At 39.8% G+C, this 21539-nt stretch overlaps 1 protein-coding gene across 3 annotated transcripts in view; it reads left to right on the top strand.

The window, feature by feature from the left end:
• DTWD2 (DTW domain containing 2) overlaps positions 1 to 18110 on the top strand; it is a 112762-nt gene extending 94652 nt beyond the window's left edge. For 2 of the 3 annotated variants that reach the window (XM_053302640.1, XM_053302642.1), the window contains exons 5-6: positions 9239 to 9367; positions 15268 to 18110. In XM_053302640.1, coding sequence (XP_053158615.1) covers positions 9239 to 9367; positions 15268 to 15438 — 300 coding nt within the window. In that variant the 3' untranslated portion in view covers positions 15439 to 18110. Of the gene's footprint in view, positions 1 to 9238; positions 9368 to 11480; positions 11657 to 15267 lie in introns of all 3 variants that reach the window. The other variant, XM_053302641.1, reaches the window with a different exon arrangement.
• The last annotated feature ends 3429 nt before the right edge of the window (positions 18111 to 21539 follow it).

Raw genomic sequence — 21539 nt, 5'->3', positions numbered from 1 at the left:
AAGACAGATTTAGTACAAAGACTGACACTCTGGGCCTGATTTTGCAGAAATGAAGAATTCTGTTCTCAAGAATAATCAGTCACTTTCTGGTAATATATCTCTTACTAGCTAACTATAAAATTATAATGTGTGCATTAGCTAAGATATCAGTCATATGCTCTGTCGATTCATTTTCAAAAATGTGCTGAGTAGCAGCTGTAGATGAAGATGATGTTTAAGTAAGAATGACAGTGATTGCAGAAGAAAACTCCCCCCCGCCGCCCACCACCTCATTGCTTCCATTGTAAAATGTATTAAGGTAACATTTAGATTAGGTTGTGCAAGAAACGGATTTTGCATTTTGTTTCGAGCTTGTTACAAAATGCAGATGGTCGAACTGGTTGTTTTGACTAAACAAAACTCGAAACGTTTCAAGTGTTTTGGCCATAGGGAACAATGGAGAAACATGAAACACCGCATTGTTCCCCATGGGTAGCTCCTAGGGACACCAAAGTGGGTTGGGTGGTAGGGCATGATGGATGATACCTACCACTTAACCCACAAAAAAAATGGGCAAGCAGGCAATTCTAAACAAATTTTTAATTTTCCCCCAAAACTCCCATAGGATCCTATGGGGAGTTGAGGGAAAGATTGAAAATGTGTTAAAAATCACCCACTTGCCAATTTCTTTTGTTGGTTGGCTGGTGGGTGGCACCCATCATGCCCTATCAAACAACCCACTTTGGTGTCCCTAGGAGCTACCCATGGGGAACAATGTGGTGTTTTGAGTTTGCCCATTCTTCTCTTTGGCTGGAACAAACTGCACTCACAGAGTCCACTGTACACACGTTTTGCATTGCAATTTGCAATACATTTTGCAACCCTGCCTTGAAAAACACTGCAGAAGCACACAGTAAAAGGGAATCTGTCCCTCCGAATACAGAACACATTTTTCAAACACAGTCCAAAAATGGCAAAAGAAGAATCACTGACCTACAATCCGTCAGCCACAGCGCCTGCCCTGTAGTAACATCATTGGCACAAATTGCTCTCTCACACACAATTATGGCTCCCTACTTCCTAGCATTGCAACAGCTGCCACAACTGCACCCTTAACAGCAAGCATAGCCATAAGCTCAACTAGAGCAACATCCTCCTTTGGGCTCCCTCCCCCCAGCCAATGGAATTACAATTGCCCATGACAACACTCAATTTGTATGATAACAAGCCAATCAAGCAGCAAAGAGATCACAAGCCAATCAGAAGCCAGTACCAGAAAACCAATCAGCAAGGGAAAAACAGGCCTCCAAAATGGCACTCAGAACATTGAAACGTTTTGAATAGAGACGGGGTTGTTTTGTTCTGAGCTCGAAACAGTCCCTTCATTTAAAGGTTGTTTTGTTTCATGTTTGAAACACTTGAAACAGCCAGTTTCAAGTCAAAAATGGTCCAACACTGAAATGTTTTGCACATTCCCAATTTAGATAAGGCTTATCATTGTGAGTTCTTTTCGTATGTTATGTTCAAGAATTGAAATTTTTTAACCCATTTCCCCTACAGCCCTGAATTCCCTCCACCCAATAAAACTGCTGTTGGCCATCTGCAGTGAAATAAATAAATAAATAAATAAATACCCTGAACACAGTTGTACATTTCACTCCTCCATAGCTCCAACTCCAAGCATGGAGTTGTCTTCTCAATAACACTCCTACCCTTGAGCTTCTACTGTCAAAGGCAGTTACTGGTGTTCACTATGAATAAGATTTACTCATCAAGAAGGCCTCTTTATTGCTTTAGATGAATAGGTAGGGAAACACAAACTGGCTGAATTGGGAAATCACAATGGTGGCCCTAGATTTGCTAATGAACTAACTACTGAAGGTTGTTTCATCTTCTAGAATTCAGCACACACTTGACAGTCAGATGATGGCTAGATTATTTAAATATTCTGTGAATGACTATAGAGTGAAATGAACCCCTTTCCCATCACTTTCTATTAACTAAAGGTGTTCACTGAATTTGCAAATGCAATGGATGGCAATAGATAGCTGTTTACCCTGTGTCCCTTATTATGCATGTTAGTGTGTAATCTTACCATTTGGAAAGCTGTCATCTGTTGAGTCTGGCCATGTGGGTGATGACAGTCATAAATAACCCAACCTTACGTTCCTACACTTCCATTGATAGCTGGAGCATTACAAGGTTTTCCTTCCTGCATGGCAGGACATTTTAAGCCATTGGCTTCTCACATGGTTAGGAGTGCACCACAGTAAGCAACTCTGGGCTGAATGGTCAACGATAGCTACCAGTAAGTGGAAAAGTTGTGTTAAGTTTTTTAGCTTATGTGGAGGTGTGTGTTTTTATTTTGACATACAGAAAACTGTAGGAAAAGTTAATAAAAACTGATAGTTCAGCTTCCTGCTTGTGCTTCATATTAATTGTTCGCCTCAGGATTAAGAGCAGCGGGGAGGGGATTAATTTGTTCCTGCCATAACTCACTGTCACTGTGAGAAAGGGACAGATACTGTCCTTTTAAGCATCTATAGGCAGGATCTTCCCTTCCTCAAATGTCTTGACTCTAAAATGTCATTTCTGCTTGAGTGAGACAAGTAAATTGTGAGGAGATTAGCAAATAAGGTAGAGTTGTAGCATTATATAGAATTCAATAGATACTGCTTATTTCAAGACTTGAAAGGTCAAGTAGACCAAACAAACAAACAAACAAACAAACCACACGGCTCTCAGTGTTTCTCATTCTTATATTTGGTTCTGACAGGCCTAGTACTGACCTTGCTTTGAACAGTTTGGTCTTGCTTTCTAACAAATCCTGCAAAGTACGCATGCTGAAAGACCACAGGATGGGGAAGGAGGGGACATTTTAAGAAGTAAAGGATAAAGGCTTCTTGTAAACACAAAGTAGGGGCATGCACAAAACCAGCCTGGTTCGGTTCGAGTCCGAACTAGACCCGGATGAGCCAGCTCGGTTTTGCTCCCCATTGAACCCCTCTGGTTCAGTTGGGAGGGGTTGCGAGCGTTTTGTAAAAATTATTCCCTCCGGGGGGCGGGGCTTCTCCGAGGCCGCTGGTGGGGAGGGGTCCGTTGAGGTTCCTCTCCCCACCACCAGACTTCCTCATGCCAAAAATTACAGAGTTTGGGTGTTCTTTGGCCCTTTCCCTTTCGGGGCTTCTCCCATCACGGCGACCATTTTGGAGGCCCTGTGTGCACAATGGGTCTCTGTGTGGCTTGGGCCATGACCCAGCATGAGGAAGGCCAGCAGGGGAGGGGAAGGATATCTAAGATTTTAATGTAATGCCTAAGCATGATGTAGTCGTTAGAGTGCTGGACTAGGACCTAGGATACCCGAGTTCAAATACCCATTCAGGCATTATACTTGCTGGGTGACTCTGGGCCAGCCACTTGTCTTTCAGCCTAACCTACTTCACAGGGTTGTTGTGATGAGAAACTAAAGTATTTAGTACACCGCTCCGGTCTCCTTGGAAGAAGAGCAGAATATAAAATGTACAGATGAAACTCGAAAAATTAGAATATCGTGCAAAAGTTCATTAATTTCAGTAATGCAAATTAAAAGGTGAAACTGATATATGAGATAGACGCATTACATGCAAAGCGAGATAAGTCAAGCCTTAATTTGTTATAATTGTGATGATCATGGCGTACAGCTCATGAAAACCCCAAATCCACAATCCCAGAAAATTAGAATATTACATGAAACCAATAAAACAAGGATTGTAAATAGAACAATATCAGACCTCTGAAAAGTATATGCACGCATATGTATTCAGTACTTGGTTTGGGCCCCTTTTGCAGCAATTACTGCCTCAATGCGGCGTGACATGGATGCTATCAGCCTGTGGCACTGCTGAGGTGTTATGGAAGACCAGGATGCTTCAATAGCGGCCTTCAGCTCTTCTGCATTGTTTGGTCTCATGTCTCTTGGCAATGCCCCATAGATTCTCTATGGGGTTCAGGTCAGGCGAGTTTGCTGGCCAATCAAGCACAGTAATCCCATGGTCATTGAACCAGGTTTTGGTACTTTTGGCAGTGTGGGCAGGTGCCAAGTCCTGCTGGAAAATGAAGTCAGCATCCCCATACAGCTCATCTGCGGAAGGAAGCATGAAGTGCTCCAAAATCTCCTGATAGACGGCTGCGTTGACCCTGGACTTAATGAAGCACAGTGGACCAACACCAGCAGATGACATGGCTCCCCAAATCAACACAGACTGTGGAAACTTCACACTGGACTTCAAGCATCTTGCATTGTGTGCCTCTCCATTCTTCCTCCAGACCCTGGGTCCTTGGTTTCCAAATGAGATGCAAAAGTTGCTCTCATCAGAAAAGAGGACTTTGGACCACTGAGCAACAGACCAGTTCTTTTTTTCTTGAGCCCAGGTAAGATGCTTCTGACGTTGTTTGTTGTTCAGGAGCGGCTTGACAAGAGGAATACGACATTTGAAGCCCATGCCCAGGATCAGTCTGTGTGTGGTGGCTCTTGATGCACTAACTCCAGCCTCAGTCCACTCCTTGTGAAAGTCCCCAACACTTTTGAATGGCCTTTTCCTGACAATCCTCTCCAGGCTGCGGTCATCCCTGCTGCTTGTGCACCTTTTTCTTCCACACTTTCCCCTTCCACATAACTTTCTATTAATGTGCTTTGATACAGCACTTTGGGAACATCCAACTTCTTTTGCAATTACCTTTTGAGGCTTTCCCTCCTTATGGAGGGTGTCAATGATGGTTTTCTGCACAACTGTCAAGTCAGCAGTCTTTCCCATGATTGTGATTCCTAATGAACCAGACTGAGAGACCATTTAAAGGCTCAGGAACCCTTTGCAGGTGTTATGGATTGATTAGCTGATTGGAGTGGGACACCTGGAGCCTAGACTGTTGAACCTTTTCACAATATTCTAATTTTCTGGGATTGTGGATTTGGGGTTCTCATGAGCTGTACGCCATGATCATCACAATTATAACAAATTAAGGCTTGACTTATCTCGCTTTGCATGTAATGCGTCTATCTCATATATCAGTTTCACCTTTTAATTTGCATTACTGAAATTAATGAACTTTTGCACGATATTCTAATTTTTTGAGTTTCACCTGTAAGTAAGTAAATAAATAATAAGAATTATCTGCCATGGGATGTGGTGATGCCACTAGCTTGGCTGGCTTTAAAAGGGGTTTAGACAAATTCATGGAGGACAGGTCTGTCAGTGGCTTGTAGTTGGTGGCTATAGGCCACTTCCAGCCTTGGAGGCAAGATGCCTGTAAATACCAGTTGCAGGAGAGCAACAGCAAAAGAAAGGCATGCCCTCAACTCTTGCCTGTGGGCTTCTCAGAGGCCACTGTGTGAAACACAGAGGCCTTCAGTAAGATCCAGCAGGGCTGTTCTTATGTTCTAAGTCCGTGGTATATTGCTGAGGATCAGCAGTGTTTTTACTCTCTTTCAGAGCACTTATCAAGTACAGGGAAAGAAGGGATGTTTTACCGCTTGCCCAAGGGCATGCACAAAGATGGACTAGGGGAGTTGGGTGAGCCTTGGTCACTTCCTCATAGTTGCTCTTTGTACATGTGCTTTATTAGGATGGCAGCTATTTTATTCCACCACCCCATTGGGCCTTGAAAGAATTGAAATTTTTGAAAAACTGAAAATAACTGGTGTTTTCGCCTGGAATGAATGGTAAAGGGACCCTTTCAAGTAATGATTAAAGCACTATTCCTACTTTCCTTTAAAACTTCAATGTGAATACTAATAACTAAACATTCTTTGTGGCAGTGGGTTTGAGATGCATCCAAAGTTCCATGAGTGGAGGGGCTTTCCTGCTCTCTTGATGCACTGTGGTATCCCAGTCCACGTGCATGAACTTGAAAGCATCTTGGGCTTGGATCATAACTTCTGGGAAACATAACTTCTCATGAAATATTTTGTCCTTTAAAATTATAACTAAAATGCTTTTTAAGGCAAAAGTTTTAAAATACCGTTTTAAGTGTCCTTGACTCCCTCAAAATGCCTTTTCATAACTATGTAAGACCATATACAATATTAAACAGTTAATAGCTTACATATACTGTAGGCATATACAGCTTTCAGATCTGCTTGACATGCTTCCATCTTCTTCAGCCTGTGAAAGAAACTGCTAAATGTTTGGAAATCATGTGAAAGAGTAGATAAGCCTATTTAATCTGTGCAAAACCTCAAGATTTGAAGTTTTGCACAGGTCATTTTCCGTGCAAAACCTCAAAACATTCAAGGGGATTTGAAAGTTCTCAAAAGCCTATGGAGATAAATTTGAAAGTTCAGAACCGTTCGCTGTTCATTTTCTTCCAGATTGATTCTGATTAGAAAAAGAAACTTTAGTTGGTAACATTTTTTTAGGCTATATTATTTATTGTTTAAAAAACATGATCCGGGATTCATGTAACTATGGCTGACAAGTCCCACAGGCTTATGAGGGCACAGCAAGAGCTCCATCCTTGCAAGAATCTAATGAATTGCTCTCAAGATTGTCTCATACCTGCAGCGTGTAGCAGTGGTGGTGTCAGGGGGGCCCAGGAGCATGGGCCCTCAATGTTTTGGGGGCACTCCAGACCTCCCTTGTCTTTCCTGAAATTTTTAAAAAAATGCTCAAAGTGGTTTACATTAAAAAAAAAGATTGCTTGCCACACAACCTGAAATAAATGGGGCTACATAGCAAGTCTTCAGCACAGCTAGTGTCCTGATCAAGGGAGTAGCCACCAGTGTTCATGTGGGTATTGTGAACACAGACTGCCATGCCCTAAGGAGCAGCCACCATGCCCCCAGGAGCCACCCTTGCCTCCCCCGCTTGAGCTCAGCGGGCCCTTTTTGCTGCTATCGCCACCATTGCCGCTTACCTCCTCTCACTGCCTCCTCCTTCCTTCTCTCACTACTGAGCTGCCTGGTGTTGTAGGGCAACCAGTTAGAGGGTGGGATATTTCTTTGCTGGCAGGGTAAAGGAAACCCTGCCTCTCCTCCTCTCATTCGCTATTGTAAGAACCTGCCAAGCAGGCTCTTAGAATGGCGTGTGAGGGGAGAAAACGTGAGGTCAGAAACTAAATTTCTGGTCAACTGCATTAACAATATCATTGCATATTTAAATCTACTATTTATTAACTACTTTTTATACTTTCATTGGTAAATGAGTTTAGCAGCTATAGGGAAACCTATTCTATTGAGGCATAACTGTTATTTACCAAAAGAAAATCTCTTCTGGTAAGCAAGTTTCCCTCCAAGAAACTGAGCAGAGATAGGATCTAAGCAATAATACAGAGACCCACATGTGCACTGGACTGTAGATAGCAATGGGGCAGCTGTGTGGGAGACTGGTGGAGGGTTGTGGCCTTGGCTTTAAGATGATGAGAAAATGCATTAAAATGCAGAGCCTCCCAATGTCGTAGTGCAAAGAACACCTTCAAAGTTAAGGGGTTTGCTTCGTCTCTAGCACTGTAGAGTTTCTCTTTCTGTGTCTTTTGTGTTCATTTATGTGAATATTAGGAGGGTGTGTTTTTTCAGTGTCTTCTTTCCAGTGCTATTTCATACGATTTAGTTTCTGTCTGATGTTAAAGAAACAACGTAATGAATAATGGCTGAAAACTGTCACAATGGTTAATGTGTCTTTTTTCAGCAGCTGTTTATAAATGCAATAAAGGCATTTGCAGCTGATATAACACATGGCCTAATGGCTGAATCGCATTTGTTGGGGAAAAACTAACACGAGTGATAGTAGAAAGTGTTTTATCATTTTAGGCAGAACTAATTAATCAATTTCAAATGCACTTAAAGTCTGCAAATAAATGTGACGCTAAAGGGCTCACATGATTTTTGATTGATTTTTACAAAAAACTTTTAAAATAACTGTATCTTTTATTTTCCATGTACTAGAAAATTAAACATAATAGAAATTAAAGTAACCCATTATAGTGTTTTAAATTATTCTGACATATCCGTAAATGTCGTTGTTCCAGCGCCATGCTTCTGTGCTACTTGTTTAGGGTGATTTGGATTTCTGAATCTTTCTTTTTAATACAATATATAAAACTTAAACAAGACAATGATAAAGTGCTTGATTCTTATCCAGTCATGAGATTACTTCTAGTAGCTAATTGTGAAATAAGAGACTTTCTCTTACCAGTATGGAAAAATATTAAAAATGCATTTATTTTATTTAAAATGTTTGTTCTTATTTGGGGGGATTTTGCATTAATGAACATAACAGGGGTTTTTTTTAGCATCTCTTTGGAAAATCTAAGCGTGTATTTTATTTCTATATGTTGGAGTGCCTTAATAATTGCAGTTGCAATGTTCACTTCCATAAGATGGTTTTATTCTGAAGTTTTTAATTATTATAAAAATTAAAAATAGTTGTAGCAAAGATAGATCCTGAAATGATTGAGAAGTACTTGGTTTTATTTATTTATTTATTTATTTATTTATTTATTACATTTCTGTACTGCCCAAAACTCACATCTCATTAAACATTGTTTAATGTTACAAATCACAATATTTCACAATTTTGAAATCAGCGAGTTTAAGAATCAATTCTATCATTTACTGGTGAAATCAGGTGATACTGCAATTAAACTGAACTGTCTCCTGTTGTTCACATGAATGTATAGGAGAGAGGTTGCATTTGGGAATCCTAAATACACTATTGTAAAGCCCCATTTGGATATTATTCAAACTGGATTCAGTATACTTGGGTACAGAGGAAAGGGAGTGCACTAGCTAACTACACCCTCTGGTTCTCCTCAGCTGCAATGTTTGAGAGGAAAACACTGGGAGAATCTGGGGAGAGTCTCTCCTCTGATTTGCAATGTGGCATGGGTGGTTCTACAACATTCACATTATACTGCAGGGCATGTAAACCACTGTACCACTTTGAATAGCAATGGAATAGGGCTTTAATTGCCATCATTTATTGTGAGCAAACCTGCCCCCCCCAACTCATCATCTGTATTTCAACAGCAACATTAGTTTTGTTGACACAATGAGTTATGCTACTGAAAGTTTAGACAGTTTGTTTTAATCTACAGGCAGACTCTTTTATTATTAAAGAACCAGTGTTTAAAAAAGATTATTAATACAATGCAAGTTCTTAAACCTATAACAAACACACTGTGGTACTATGTGATTCATATGTACGTTATGAATCAAATGCTACAGGAAGAGATACTTAGTTTTGTAGTTTATATATATTTAATCTGAAACTGTTGTTCTTTCCAGATACAACTGAGAACTGATCTTTCAAGTCAGTATGTGATCCGTACACAGCCCACAAACGCATGTCTGTCTTCACTTGAATGTGCAGCTATTGCCCTTGCCATTGTGGAAAAAAATGATGGTTTTAAAGAGGTAGGACATTCATTCACTTTTCTGATGGGGTAATTGGGTAAGAGAAATGTTATTTAACAGACAGGAATGTCTGACATCCCCACTATGGTACAGAGGTGTTGTGTGGAAAGCACCTCTGCAGCATTTAGTAATCCAGAGTCACGCTGTGTGCAGGAGGCAATTTTTGGAAACCATTCCTTCCCCCAGAAGCGCTCTTTAATAGGCAAAAATATGTCACTTAAGACTACATGACCCTTGGAAACACATTCCAATTTGTGAATGTTAAATAGTGCTTTTGGAAGGAGGAGCAATAAGCAAAAATTGCCTCTCTACCACACATCACACAACTCTGGATTACTAAATGCTGTGGAGGAGCTTTGCACACATGCCATACACTTGTTAGTGGGGATGTTGGCCACTGTATTTATTGGCTAAAGGCCAAATCTTTTTTTAAAAATGCTAATTTAATTCAGAGTTGCAATGTGTTGACTTCAAAAGTCAAGCAAAAGGGGGCAATGTGTTGATAGGTTTCTTGAACTTCCTGCAGCACCGCTCTGCCCACAATCCCATCAGCATCAGAGCACCTCTGCCGCTCACCTGGCCTCCATGCATGTGCAGAGGCCATTTGTGTAGTCAGCAAACCATGCTGACCACGCAAATGGCCTCCGTGAGGTGGAGGTGCTCTGCTACTGGCAGGATGGTGGGCAGAGCGGCACTGGTTGAAAGGGCTTTCAGGTGTGGTGCTGTGCAGGTAAGCACCTTCTAATATACTTTTAAAAGTGCCTCCCGCTTCCCCCACTGGCAGTGCCCTCACTGGCTACCACTGCTATAAATACAAGAAAGAGTTTTTTTCCATAAAAATCTGATACTAATAATCTAGAGTAATCATGTGATTGTGGTGATTCTGTATACAAAGTACAGGGAAAGTAATTCTGGACACAATTCAGAGGACCAGTAGTAGAAAATGTCTAACACTGGTCATAGGAACATAGGAAGCTGCCTTATACTTAGTCAAACCATTGGTCCATCTAGCTCATTATTGTCTACACAGACTGACAGTGTGTGTAGTCAGTCAGTCAGTCTGTGTCTGTCTACCTCCAAAGTTGCAGGTAGGAGGCTCTCTCAGCCCTATCTTGAAGATTCCAGGGAGGGAACTTTGAACCTTCTGCATGCAAGTATGCAGTTGCTCTACCCAGAATGGCCCCATCCCCTATCTTACCATGCTCACACATGTAGTTCCCCATTCAAATGCAAACCAGGGCAGATGCTGCTTAGCAAATGGGACAATTCATGCTTGCTACCACAAGACGAACTCTTTTCCCTGAACCAATTTACTTGGAAGAAAATCTCATTTCAGCTGAATTCATTTCCAAGCAAATGTACCAAAGCCAAATATATGTGTGTAGGCTGATCTCATGAATTAAAGCCATGAATCCATGGGTGTGCTTGTGGGGTTCAGAATTGCAGCTTAACAACCTTTTCCACAGTTCTTCTATGATAATGTTTGACTCAAATGGGATATAAATTGGTCTAAATTCAAGGATTCATCTTAACTTGGTTGTTTGTATATTTGTGTATAAATGCTAAATGTCTAGACCACAGTTCCACAAAATGTGTCTAGCTTTAGGCCAATGAAAATATTGATAAGCTTTAAAATGAATCACAAACAAATGTGTTGCACTGAATTTAGGCCTGTTTACAGAATGGAATTGAAGGCATTATAGTGTATGGGACAGGGGCCTAAAAATGTGTTGATGGGTATGTTTTGAGTGAATAAACAGGGTAGAGTTTTTTTGGATTGCTTATGACCCTAGTAAAATTATTATGGCCCTTACTAACCATAATGATTGACTCATTATCAATGGCCATCATGGCTAATAATCCTACTAGGGTCATAAGCAATCAAAAAACCACTACCCCATTTATTCACTCAAAATGTACTGATCAACCCTTCTGGCCCATAGACTATTATTGTTATTGAACTTGGGAAACTGTGCCCACCCAAAACCTGCCCCCCCAACTTCTAATAACACTATTATATATAGTAACAGTAATATCTTCAAAAGTTCATTAGAGTCAGATTAAGCAATTATCTTCTTTCATGGTACTGAAATGGATAAATATTTGTAAATAGGCTAAACAGTTATTCTACAGTCAAAAGGCATCAGTGATGAACTTTAAAGGCTTACAAGGCATTGCCAATCCAATTTCAATGAAGCAGTTAATGGTTCTACATGGAAATCATGCCTGTGCGAGCTACACGGCAGAGATGACCTGAACAACCTTTGAAGCAAGCTTGAAGATTAAAACGTATTTGTTAACCCATCCCACTGATTTGAAGCGTTCCTATAGTCTCAAAGTATGAACTGTTGGGTTATTTCAATCTACTAATCAGCTTACAACTGTCAAGTGTCATTACAAGAATTTGGAACATGACAGCTCTGGAGTTTAAGTTTATTCTAGTGGGTCAAAGAATAACAATCGGACATTAGCCTTTGCATTGCAAGTGATCCCACTGGTCTGTGATGGAAGACTCTGTCAAGATTCTAAAATGTCATCCATGTTAGCCTTTGTAGTTAACACTGGAAATGCTGCATGGTTATTAGTGATGCAAGAGAAAATCACAAGAAGGAACAGTATGGTATAATACAGTATTATTCATTGTAAGTCCCAGGGACCAGTGGCTGCCCCCATCGACCTAAAGTGCAGCTCCCTGACTAATTGCTTATTGGGCCTGTGTGAAGCTTTAGTCAGAGCTGAATACTCTTCACAGTCCTCCTGTCCCATGAGGAGACTACCATTCTTGATGTGGAGTGGTGAGCTTTGCCCAGCACTGGAGGGCTCCTTTAAGGGAAATGGAGCCCTCTTGAGCCCCTGCGCCATCTTGGAAGGCATTCACAGAGTGCTGGCAAGTGTAGCCCTTTCCAGTGCTTTCTCCACAGCACTCTTGAGAGGGCTGCGTCTCTCTTAAAGGGCCTCCCCAGCACTGAGAAAAGTGCAGTACTGTACAAAGGTCATCACAGTGGGAACATGGCCCCCACTTGAAAAATAGTGAAGATCACTGGTATAAGATATATTTTTCTAACATATGTGCTTTAGAATAAATAGGCTTTAGGATGTCTATGAACATTGCTTTAAAAACTGTTGAGCTCTAAGAGCCATGTAACATAGTGGCCAATCTTTATTTAGCATCAGGTATAACACAGCAAGATGTTATAGCCAGTCCCAGATTTTTGGCCCGTGTACCTATGTCATATGTGTCTCAAGGTGGAACACTTGCATTGACAAATGCATGGGTCACTATTGTAGTTAGGTATTCATTAAAAGTGTAATGTGTGAAAGCCAACGTAGAATAGATTGTCTAAGAGCCACTCCTCAGGTTACTTTCCTTCTCAAATTAAGATAGTATCCTGCAATAGAAAATGCAAGAGACAGAGATGGGTGGCCACTCGCATTTAGCATTTATATTGTAAATGCTGATCAAAAAGTCAATAGTTCTGGTCTTTCAACACAAGTGTAATTTCTCATGTTAGATGTGCACTCCTGCAAGTAATGAAGAGAACTGAGGAAATGTGACAATTACTATAAATGTGTCTGTCTTTGGGGGAAAGGCCATGGAGCTACCTCAACAAAATTGTTTTGTGCACACACAAACTTGTGTTACATTTTCATGAATCTTCTGATTAGACTGTGACTTTCAGGAGTGTACATGTGTCTTTTAAAATATGTGAAATGCCCCCTGCCACAGTTTAAGCAAATACTATCGTGATAGTTGCTATTCTTTATACTGTGGACATGACACCACTGGCACGGTAGAAGAGAAGGAAGGGGTGTCCCAAAAGCTGGTGGATCACCCTTTCACGGACTCAAATTTTGTATGTTTCCTTAAATTTTTGGCTCTGGGGGAAATGTATTGTTACTACGAGTTGTGTTAAACTACAGACACAAGAATCAATGTCCCTTTATATCATCAAGAATGAATGAAATACTATGTATCCTTTAAAACTATGGCTGACATCCAGAGCAGTCAAGTGAATGTTGGGCTAGTGCAAAAATGTTGCACTAGCTAGTTGTGCTAGTATTGTGCTACTGCACACATGCTTGTAGTTGCACAACTGTGGCATGCCCTGCTTTTTTTAGCACAACTAAGCTAACTTACAGCTCTAATGCAAGTTTGTGCATTCCATAAGTGCTCCATTACTCTGGATTTCAGCCTGTATTCCTTTCCTTAAAAGCAGTTACAGACAAACCTCGTTACTCAAGGGGGTTCTTTTCCTCACCTAGAACAGGTTTCTGGATGGGGGAAATGGGCAGAAATGTTTTCTTTTTTAAAGGTGAAAAAAACCTACTGCATAATGCTCCACGGGGTATCTTTGTGGCCAGCAATGCCCCCCAAATCACAAAATGTCCCCCCAAACCATGAAAAAATGGCAAAAATGGGGGAGAGGCATGTTTTACTGTAACATGCTTTGCTGGGTCTCCTTGTGTCCAGCAGTGAAATGCCCCCCACACAAAACCGTGGAAAATCACAGAAAAAATTCCTCTTAAAAAGGAATGAGCCACAATATTCATTCATTCGATTTCTATACCGCCTTCCAAAAATGGCTCAGGGCGGTTTATACAGAGAAATAATAAATAAATAAAATGGCTCCTGCTTACATCCTGCTTAGAAATGCTTACAAAATGGTGGCCGGAAGTGACCTCTGCAGTCACTTCCGGCCCTCTAGGAACCACGGATATGCAGATAAGGAAATCAGGTGTCAATTAGACACCCATGGATATGTGAAAACACAGATGGTGAGTGTGCACATAGCTTCCCTGTATTTCATAACAGCAAGGTTATAATGTGGTGGTAATTTTCTTTTTTATAAACTATAGGAGAACCTCGTTATTCGCAACTCCGTGTATCTCGAAGGTGTCTGATTGAGAACTGTTTTCAGTATCCACGGATATGAAAGTGTTAAGACCCACGTATCCACGGTTCCTAGAGGGCCGAAAGTGACCACAGAGGTCACTTCTGGTCACCATTTTGTCTGTCGGAGACTTTTTGTTGCTCATCTCTTGGGGAAAAAAACCCTCATTTCCCCCATGATTTTTTAATGGTCTGGGAGGGGTGTATTCCATCCTGGGCACATGGAGCATGGTACAGTATACAATTTCAGGTTTTTTTCTGTGTGTTTTTCAGCTCTTTTAAAGCACTTCTCCTTCCTGGAACCTAACCCCCCACTTCCCATAGGAATAATGCCTCATTACTTGTGGTTTTGTTACAGTAGCAGGTGAGGAATGGAATCTCCATGAATAACAAGGTTTCCTTGTAACTGTTGTAATTAGGGAACATTCATTGCAGCCAGTATATAACTGAATGGTAAGACTGCATGCTGTTTAAAGACCCTTTGTACCCTGAGGATTGATTGTTACACTCACATGCAAAAGAACAGATGATTTATTCCAAGTGTGCCCTCCTTGTACTTTAGCCTTAGCAAGATAGAACTGGAATCCTGTCAAATGTTGTCATCTTTCCCCCAGTTTGCACAAGCCTATTTACCAAGCACCAGCACAGCAGGCTGTTGGCCGAGTCACTAGCTCGAAGTACTGACATGACGAATGAGCCATTTCTTCCTGGAGCTTAGACACTAATAGCAGTGCTTGGAACTAAGAACTATAAAAACTACATTAAATGATGCACTTTTTACATCAAGGACATATTCTAGAATCTTTAAAATCTCTTTCATATGGCATCACCTGAATGAACCGCAAGCTTAAGCATACTACTTGTATGTGAGTTCCTTTGAAATCAGTGTGACTTCCAGGTAAATGTGCTTAGTCATTTGCTTTGTGCAAGTACAATCCTTTGTGTACTCCAGATGAAATAATATTGGAAACCTACATATATAAAGCCTTTTCTCCCCTTTTTTCTCCAGACTATACTCCGTCCTCTTCAAGCCCTATGCTCTTTCCAGCTTCAGCATGGTGCCCAAGTCCATCACAGCAAGGAACATCTTCTTAAAAATGGTTTATATGACAAACCGATGCCAAAAAATAAACGCAAGCTCAGGAGAATGGAACTCTTAGTGAATAATGTTAAAATTTAGCAGTGATATAGGCATCGTACTAAAGATTTTTATTCCTTTTAGCTAATGAAGTAGTGTTTAATACGGATTTACTCCAAGCAACCATCTTTTTGATAATGGACCAAGTTCAGGTGGCTACTTGCCCAGGAGTTCAAGCATAATACAAAAGCAGATGCCTGGTCCTTTACATTAGTCCATGGAATAAACAAGAGCCCCTTTCCCTCTCAGTTTATCAAGCTGTTGTCTCTGATATATTTGGGTTTTTTTATGGGAGACTTTTGATGGGAGACTTTTGGCATTACTGAAAAAAGAATGTAGATTTCCTAAGGTGCACTCGTAATGATTCAGTAGCTTGTTCAAGCATTTTAATTCTGACTTGCAATGCTTGTGTGTTTGAAACTTGTGCTTTTTTAATTTCTTAAGTTGACTAAAGATATTGGGGATGTACAAGTTTACGTGCTGACTCTCAGCCACATTCAGGAGAAGAAATAGGAAGAGATCAGTGAGAGCATACTTTTAAGTGTGTGCATGAATCCTAAACACAGCACTGTGTATTAGTGAAAGAAATTAGTATTTGATCAGACTTGAGCCAGGGAGCTGCAGCTATTTTCAGTATTTGAGAATATATTTCCTTTCATACTGTGTCTGTTCTACCACCAGTCCAGCATAGGTGTATTCACTTCTGACTCTTACTCATGCCAATTTCAGTGGAATTTATAAGTGAATATGATGAATGTTAGAAAGTAAACTTCCTGTTTTCAGTAGAAGTATATTGATGATCCAACTGTGCTACAGGATGTTTTAATGGTTAATGAAACTGATTAAGACTAACATTTTTTGAGGTTTTGGAGGCATGTTTTTCTCCCTTCATTCACATCATGGAAACACGACAGAATGATTAATGTAACTACGTGTGGGTGGGATTTGTGACTTTGCTTATGGGACTGACTATGAACAGGGCATATGAACAGGACTTTGATTCTTCTATGTCTGACACTGCATGTTTTATGCAGTTGTGACTTGCTGCTTCATGGCCATGATCTGGTTTCTGCTAGCAGTTGTTAGTGAGATTTCATATTTGCCAAGAATATATTACTTATTAATCATCTTAAAGTCTTATGTATACAGTAGACTTATTCTTTGGTCCATATTTCTAAACATTATTAATGGAAATTGGATCTGTGGTAAAAGTTGAAAAAGAATGTCAGAACACACAAGTATAAGACAAGGATATACTTTGTCTAGATAAATAAATGAAATCAATGTTTTAGGACTAAAATTCCAGTTTTAGGACTGTATAAATTGAAATAAAAACATGAGACATTCCTACTATAGATCATGTCTGAAGCAATTGTTCCTGTGAAAGCAATTAGACTTTGAAGCAAACCTCTTAGTCACATTAATGGAAAATTTCCTAACTTCCTTTACAGTATTTTGCTGTATTTCAGACTTGATAATACAACATACAGTCCTAGTATAATCCAGTATATTGTTGGGATGTAATATTGTGCAGGTTTTCTGTACTACAAGGAAGGCTAAACATTTTCTTTAATTAAATTATTCTTCAAGTTCTGAAGAAGAGATTAAAACCTAAATCTAATTTCTGAAATTCACAAACAACTGAAAAAAGCCTTGGCATAAATAATAAAAAAATTATTTCATTTATAATCCTACAACATACATCTTACTAAAATTGATTAATGTTTAATGTGTACAAAAGAGGACTATTTAGGCACCTTTGCAAGCATTCATAAAGCAAATAGGATCATTACATTTTGGATTACTTAGAAAAAGAGCATTTGGAATCTCAATATTTTAATTTTGTTAAACATTTAGCAGCTCAGTAGTGATACTGATATCTGTTTGACACACAGCATAGATTTATTTTTCCTCTTCATTATCATTGTACCAAGGACTATAATTTTATTTATTGATTGCTTTATCTTAATGTATTTTAGAAATATTGTTTGTTACTGATATTTCCAAAAAATTGTGAAAACTGTATTCTTTCTAAATTTTTATAGGTGTGAAATAATCCACATTTTTTGTGCAAAACTTCTGTCAAAGAAAAAGGAGTATGAAAAAAACATTTCTTTCACAATAGTTCCATGAATTACCACAGATTGCCAACAGATGGTGCTAAGAATATGAACGTGGCCTCCTCCTTAGTGTGTATTCTCCATTTTTCCCCCCTGTCTTTAGCACTGATGTTGGAATATACCAGTGTCTGGAAGTACCTGTGGTCCACTGGCTTTTTGTAAATGACTAAGTGCTTGTGATGTTTGACCAAGTAGAGGTATGGACTGGGTGGGGATATTGGAGGTAGGTAGAGGCTTTCTGTGCTCTGTAGTATGCCTACATGACCCTGTACAAACTTACCAAGAAGTGAGATGGTAGAAGGAAGAGGGCTGTCTTATCCCTGTGGGGTTTTCTTTGTATGTGGTACAGATCATGTCCATTTGTATGTAGGGACTGCATAAAATGATGTATTTGTCCATGGATTGGGCTATAAATTTGCAGTACATTTTGTTCTAACAAATTTTATTTTATTAAATTTGTTGACAACTTCTTATTTGATAAGACAAATACTTATTTTGACACTAATCTTTCTGCTGTCCTATATTGCTATAGAGTTTAAAAAGGGATTTTCCAGTATTTTGTTGTTAAATTTTATTAAAATAAACTTTCTCCCCCCAAAAGAGAGTGGGCTCATTTTACTTATGAAAATTGTTTAATGATTTGTGGCTTATGCAAGTATTATAATTTAATTTTTGCTTTGTGAACAGTATTACCAATAATCAATAATGAGAACTTGAACATGAGTTAAGTGTGTGTGTGTGTGTGTGTGTGTGTGTGTGTGTGTGTGTGAGCGCATTTGTGTTTGTGTGTGTCTATTTATTATACACACATACACATTTTCACTGCTCATCAAAAAATTCTGTAGCAGTAGTTGAGGAATCAAAACAAACAATAAAGATATCCATAAAGCCATAAAAATTCAAGCCACACAATAAAACAATGCAGCACAACAAAACGTAATGGCCATACAGGATCTCAACCAGCAGTTTTTTAGGTTTCCTGAAAATTTTAAGCATTTTTTTTTAAATAGCAGGGAGGGGGCTATATAGATCTCATTTTTTAAAGAGTTCCAGAACTCAGGGCCACTACCAAAAAGATTCTACTTCCAATGGAGGATAATCTAGCCTCCACATGAGATGAAATTCAGAAAAGATCCTGGTAGAAGAACGCAAATGCCTGGGAATTTTTTTTAATTAAAAAAAATATTCTAAGAATAATTCAAGAAAGTTATCCCAGATTCTAACCATTTGTCAGGTGTGTTTACCTTTTATAAGGGCCCATTTTTCATGTTTGAGCAGGTCATACACCCATTCCTCAATCCTAGGGGGAGTAGGAGATTTCCATGGCCAAAGTATTAATCTCTTGCTACTAGTAAGCCTCTCCACAGCTATTGTTTATAGTTTTAGCCCCCAATCAGCTGGGATATACCTCAGTACTGTGTACAAATCCATCACTGCAAGAGATGAATCCATCACTAAATTAATATGCATAGTAATATCCCTCCAAAAGCCTTGCACTGTGGCACAATCCCAAAACATATGCATTGAATCAGAGTGAGGGTTATTACATCTCTAGCAGTTACTATTTGAAAACAATTTTAATCACTTAACATGTAGAAGGGACCAGTAAGCCCTGAATATAATCTTCGGCTGGATAAGACACAATTTGAGATCCATTGAGCTGCACTTAACACTACCTAAAATATCTTGCCATTGCACTGGTGACAATTTATGAGTACGTTGCAGGTTCCATTTGTCCCTAAGTATATCCAAGCCAGAGTCCCATCTCTCCATGGACAAAGGCATACAGATATTTAATTTTGGGAGAGAGGACATCCCAATGGCATGCACTAATATTAGATATGCCAGCTGCATCTGTTTCTTGAGATGAACGACCTCAGAACAGTGGTACACACACTGGTAACCTCTTGATTTTACTACTGCAATGCCCTCTAGGTGGGGCTTCCTTTGTATGTAATCCGGAAACTGCAATTGGTACAGAATGCAGCAGCCAGATTGGTCTCCGGGTCATCTCAAAGAGACCATATTACTGGCTGCTGATAAGTTTCCAGGCAAAGTACAAGGTGCTGCTTATAACTAGTAAATCCCTAAACAGCTTAGGCCCTGGGTAGCTAGCTAAGAGAACATCATCTTCTCCATGCGCCCCATCGCCCATTGAGATCATCCAGAGAGGTCTGCCTGCAGCTGCCACCAACTCATCTGGCGGGTACACAGAGTCGGCCCTTCTCTGTTGCTGCCCCGACACTCTGGGATGCACTCCCTGCTGAGATGAGAACCTCCTCATGTCTGACAAGCTTTAAAAAGTCATTAAAGACTTACCTTTTCACACAAGCTTTTTAATTTAATTGTGATTTTAAAATTGTTTTAAGGGATTTTACATACGTATTTTGGCTTGTTTTTATGTTGTAAGCTTCCCAAAGACGGAAGTTTGGGGCAGCATACAAATTTGATAGATAAATTATTTATTTATTTAGGAGAGATCTTTTTGGAGCGCCTCACAATCTCTCTTGGATTTCATTACTTTTGGGTGTCATCTGCAAATTTGGCCACTTCACTGCCTACCTCAGCTTCCAGATCATTTATGAATAATTTAAAGAGCACCCGTCCCAGTACCGATCCCTGGGGGACCTCACTTCTTACTTCCCTTCATTTAGAGAACTATCCATTTATTCCTATCCTCTGTTTCCTGTCCTTCAACCAGTTGCCAACCCACACATGAACTTGTCCCCTTATCCCATGACTGCTATGTTTTCTCAAGAGTCTTTGTTGAGGCACTTTGTCAAAAGCTTTTTGGAATTCCAGGTATGCTGTGTCAACTGGATCACCTTTATCCGTATGCCTGTTGACACTCTCAAAGAACTCCAAAAGGTTGGTAAGGCAAGATTCTTGGCTCACCAAGAGGCCTTGTCAGACTCTCTTTTCACTTGCTTATTTTTTTTAATTTAGGAATCTTGCCATTTACACAATCAGTTCCTTGCTGCCTTCAAAACACTTAATTTTGAGCGAGAGAGAGAGCAGGGGGAAGAGGGATATTAATGTTGGTTGTTGGGAATTTTTTTTCTTTTTTGTGAGTGTGCTTGATTAGTATCAAATCAAGGAAGGAAAATATGTTGACAGGATTTTCCTGCAGAGCGGTTGTTCCTGTTACGTTGGTGATTTCTACATGAAAATATCTAATGCATAATTCAGAGAAGGCTGAAGCAAGTGCCTGAGTGGCCAATGACTCCAGTGGAAAAACTCATGTTGGAACCAAAACATCCTATGTAAAATGTATGATATAGTTACTATTTCTATTTAAACTTTAATTGGCTTGGTCTCATAAGACCAGCAAGAGTATAGCTAGTGCGTGTTCCCAGACATCACTTTGGTATGCCAGCCATTAAAACTGTTGTACGTAATTAGCTGCAAAAGGGACTCTAAAGGGATAGTTAAACCCAGAGTGGTACCAAGAGTAACTTAACTGAAAACAAAGGAGAAGCAAATCCTAATTTAAAATATTAAAGTTGAAATATACAAATCTGGAAGTCAGTGCCATTGAAATCAACAACAAAAATTGTTTTAAGTAAAGGCATGCATGATTTAGAGGCTCCGTGTATTTCCATAAAGACCTAGATTCAGTGGATATTGCATATGGTTAATGGAAAGCAATAGTTTTCAGACTCTATGCTTTCAAGGAACCCTTTCCACATTTGTTTGTCTGCAAAGGAACCCTTGAATATCTGCCTGCCTTGGCATTGCAAAGGATTCTGGAGTGCTTTGTAGAGTGTACACCCAGTTCACCTTGTTACACTCAAGCACCACCATCCTGTATATGCTGAGGCCGGGTCTACACATTGCAGCAGAAAGAGGAGTTAGAAGGGACCTCAAGTGGGTGATTAGATGTTCTGAGTGCTCCCCTATGTTGATAACCCCCTTCAAAATGAAAACCAAGTGGAAGGCATAGGTAAAGGCATCTTTTTCCCTGATGTGCAAAACAGGTTCTATATGTGATTTTTTAAAAGGTTTCTACGTAGGGTAGCAGTC

The sequence above is a fragment of the Hemicordylus capensis genome, chromosome 2 (assembly GCF_027244095.1).
Source record: "Hemicordylus capensis ecotype Gifberg chromosome 2, rHemCap1.1.pri, whole genome shotgun sequence".
NCBI lineage: Eukaryota > Metazoa > Chordata > Lepidosauria > Squamata > Cordylidae > Hemicordylus > Hemicordylus capensis.
This window is presented reverse-complemented; position numbering and strand designations above follow the sequence as displayed.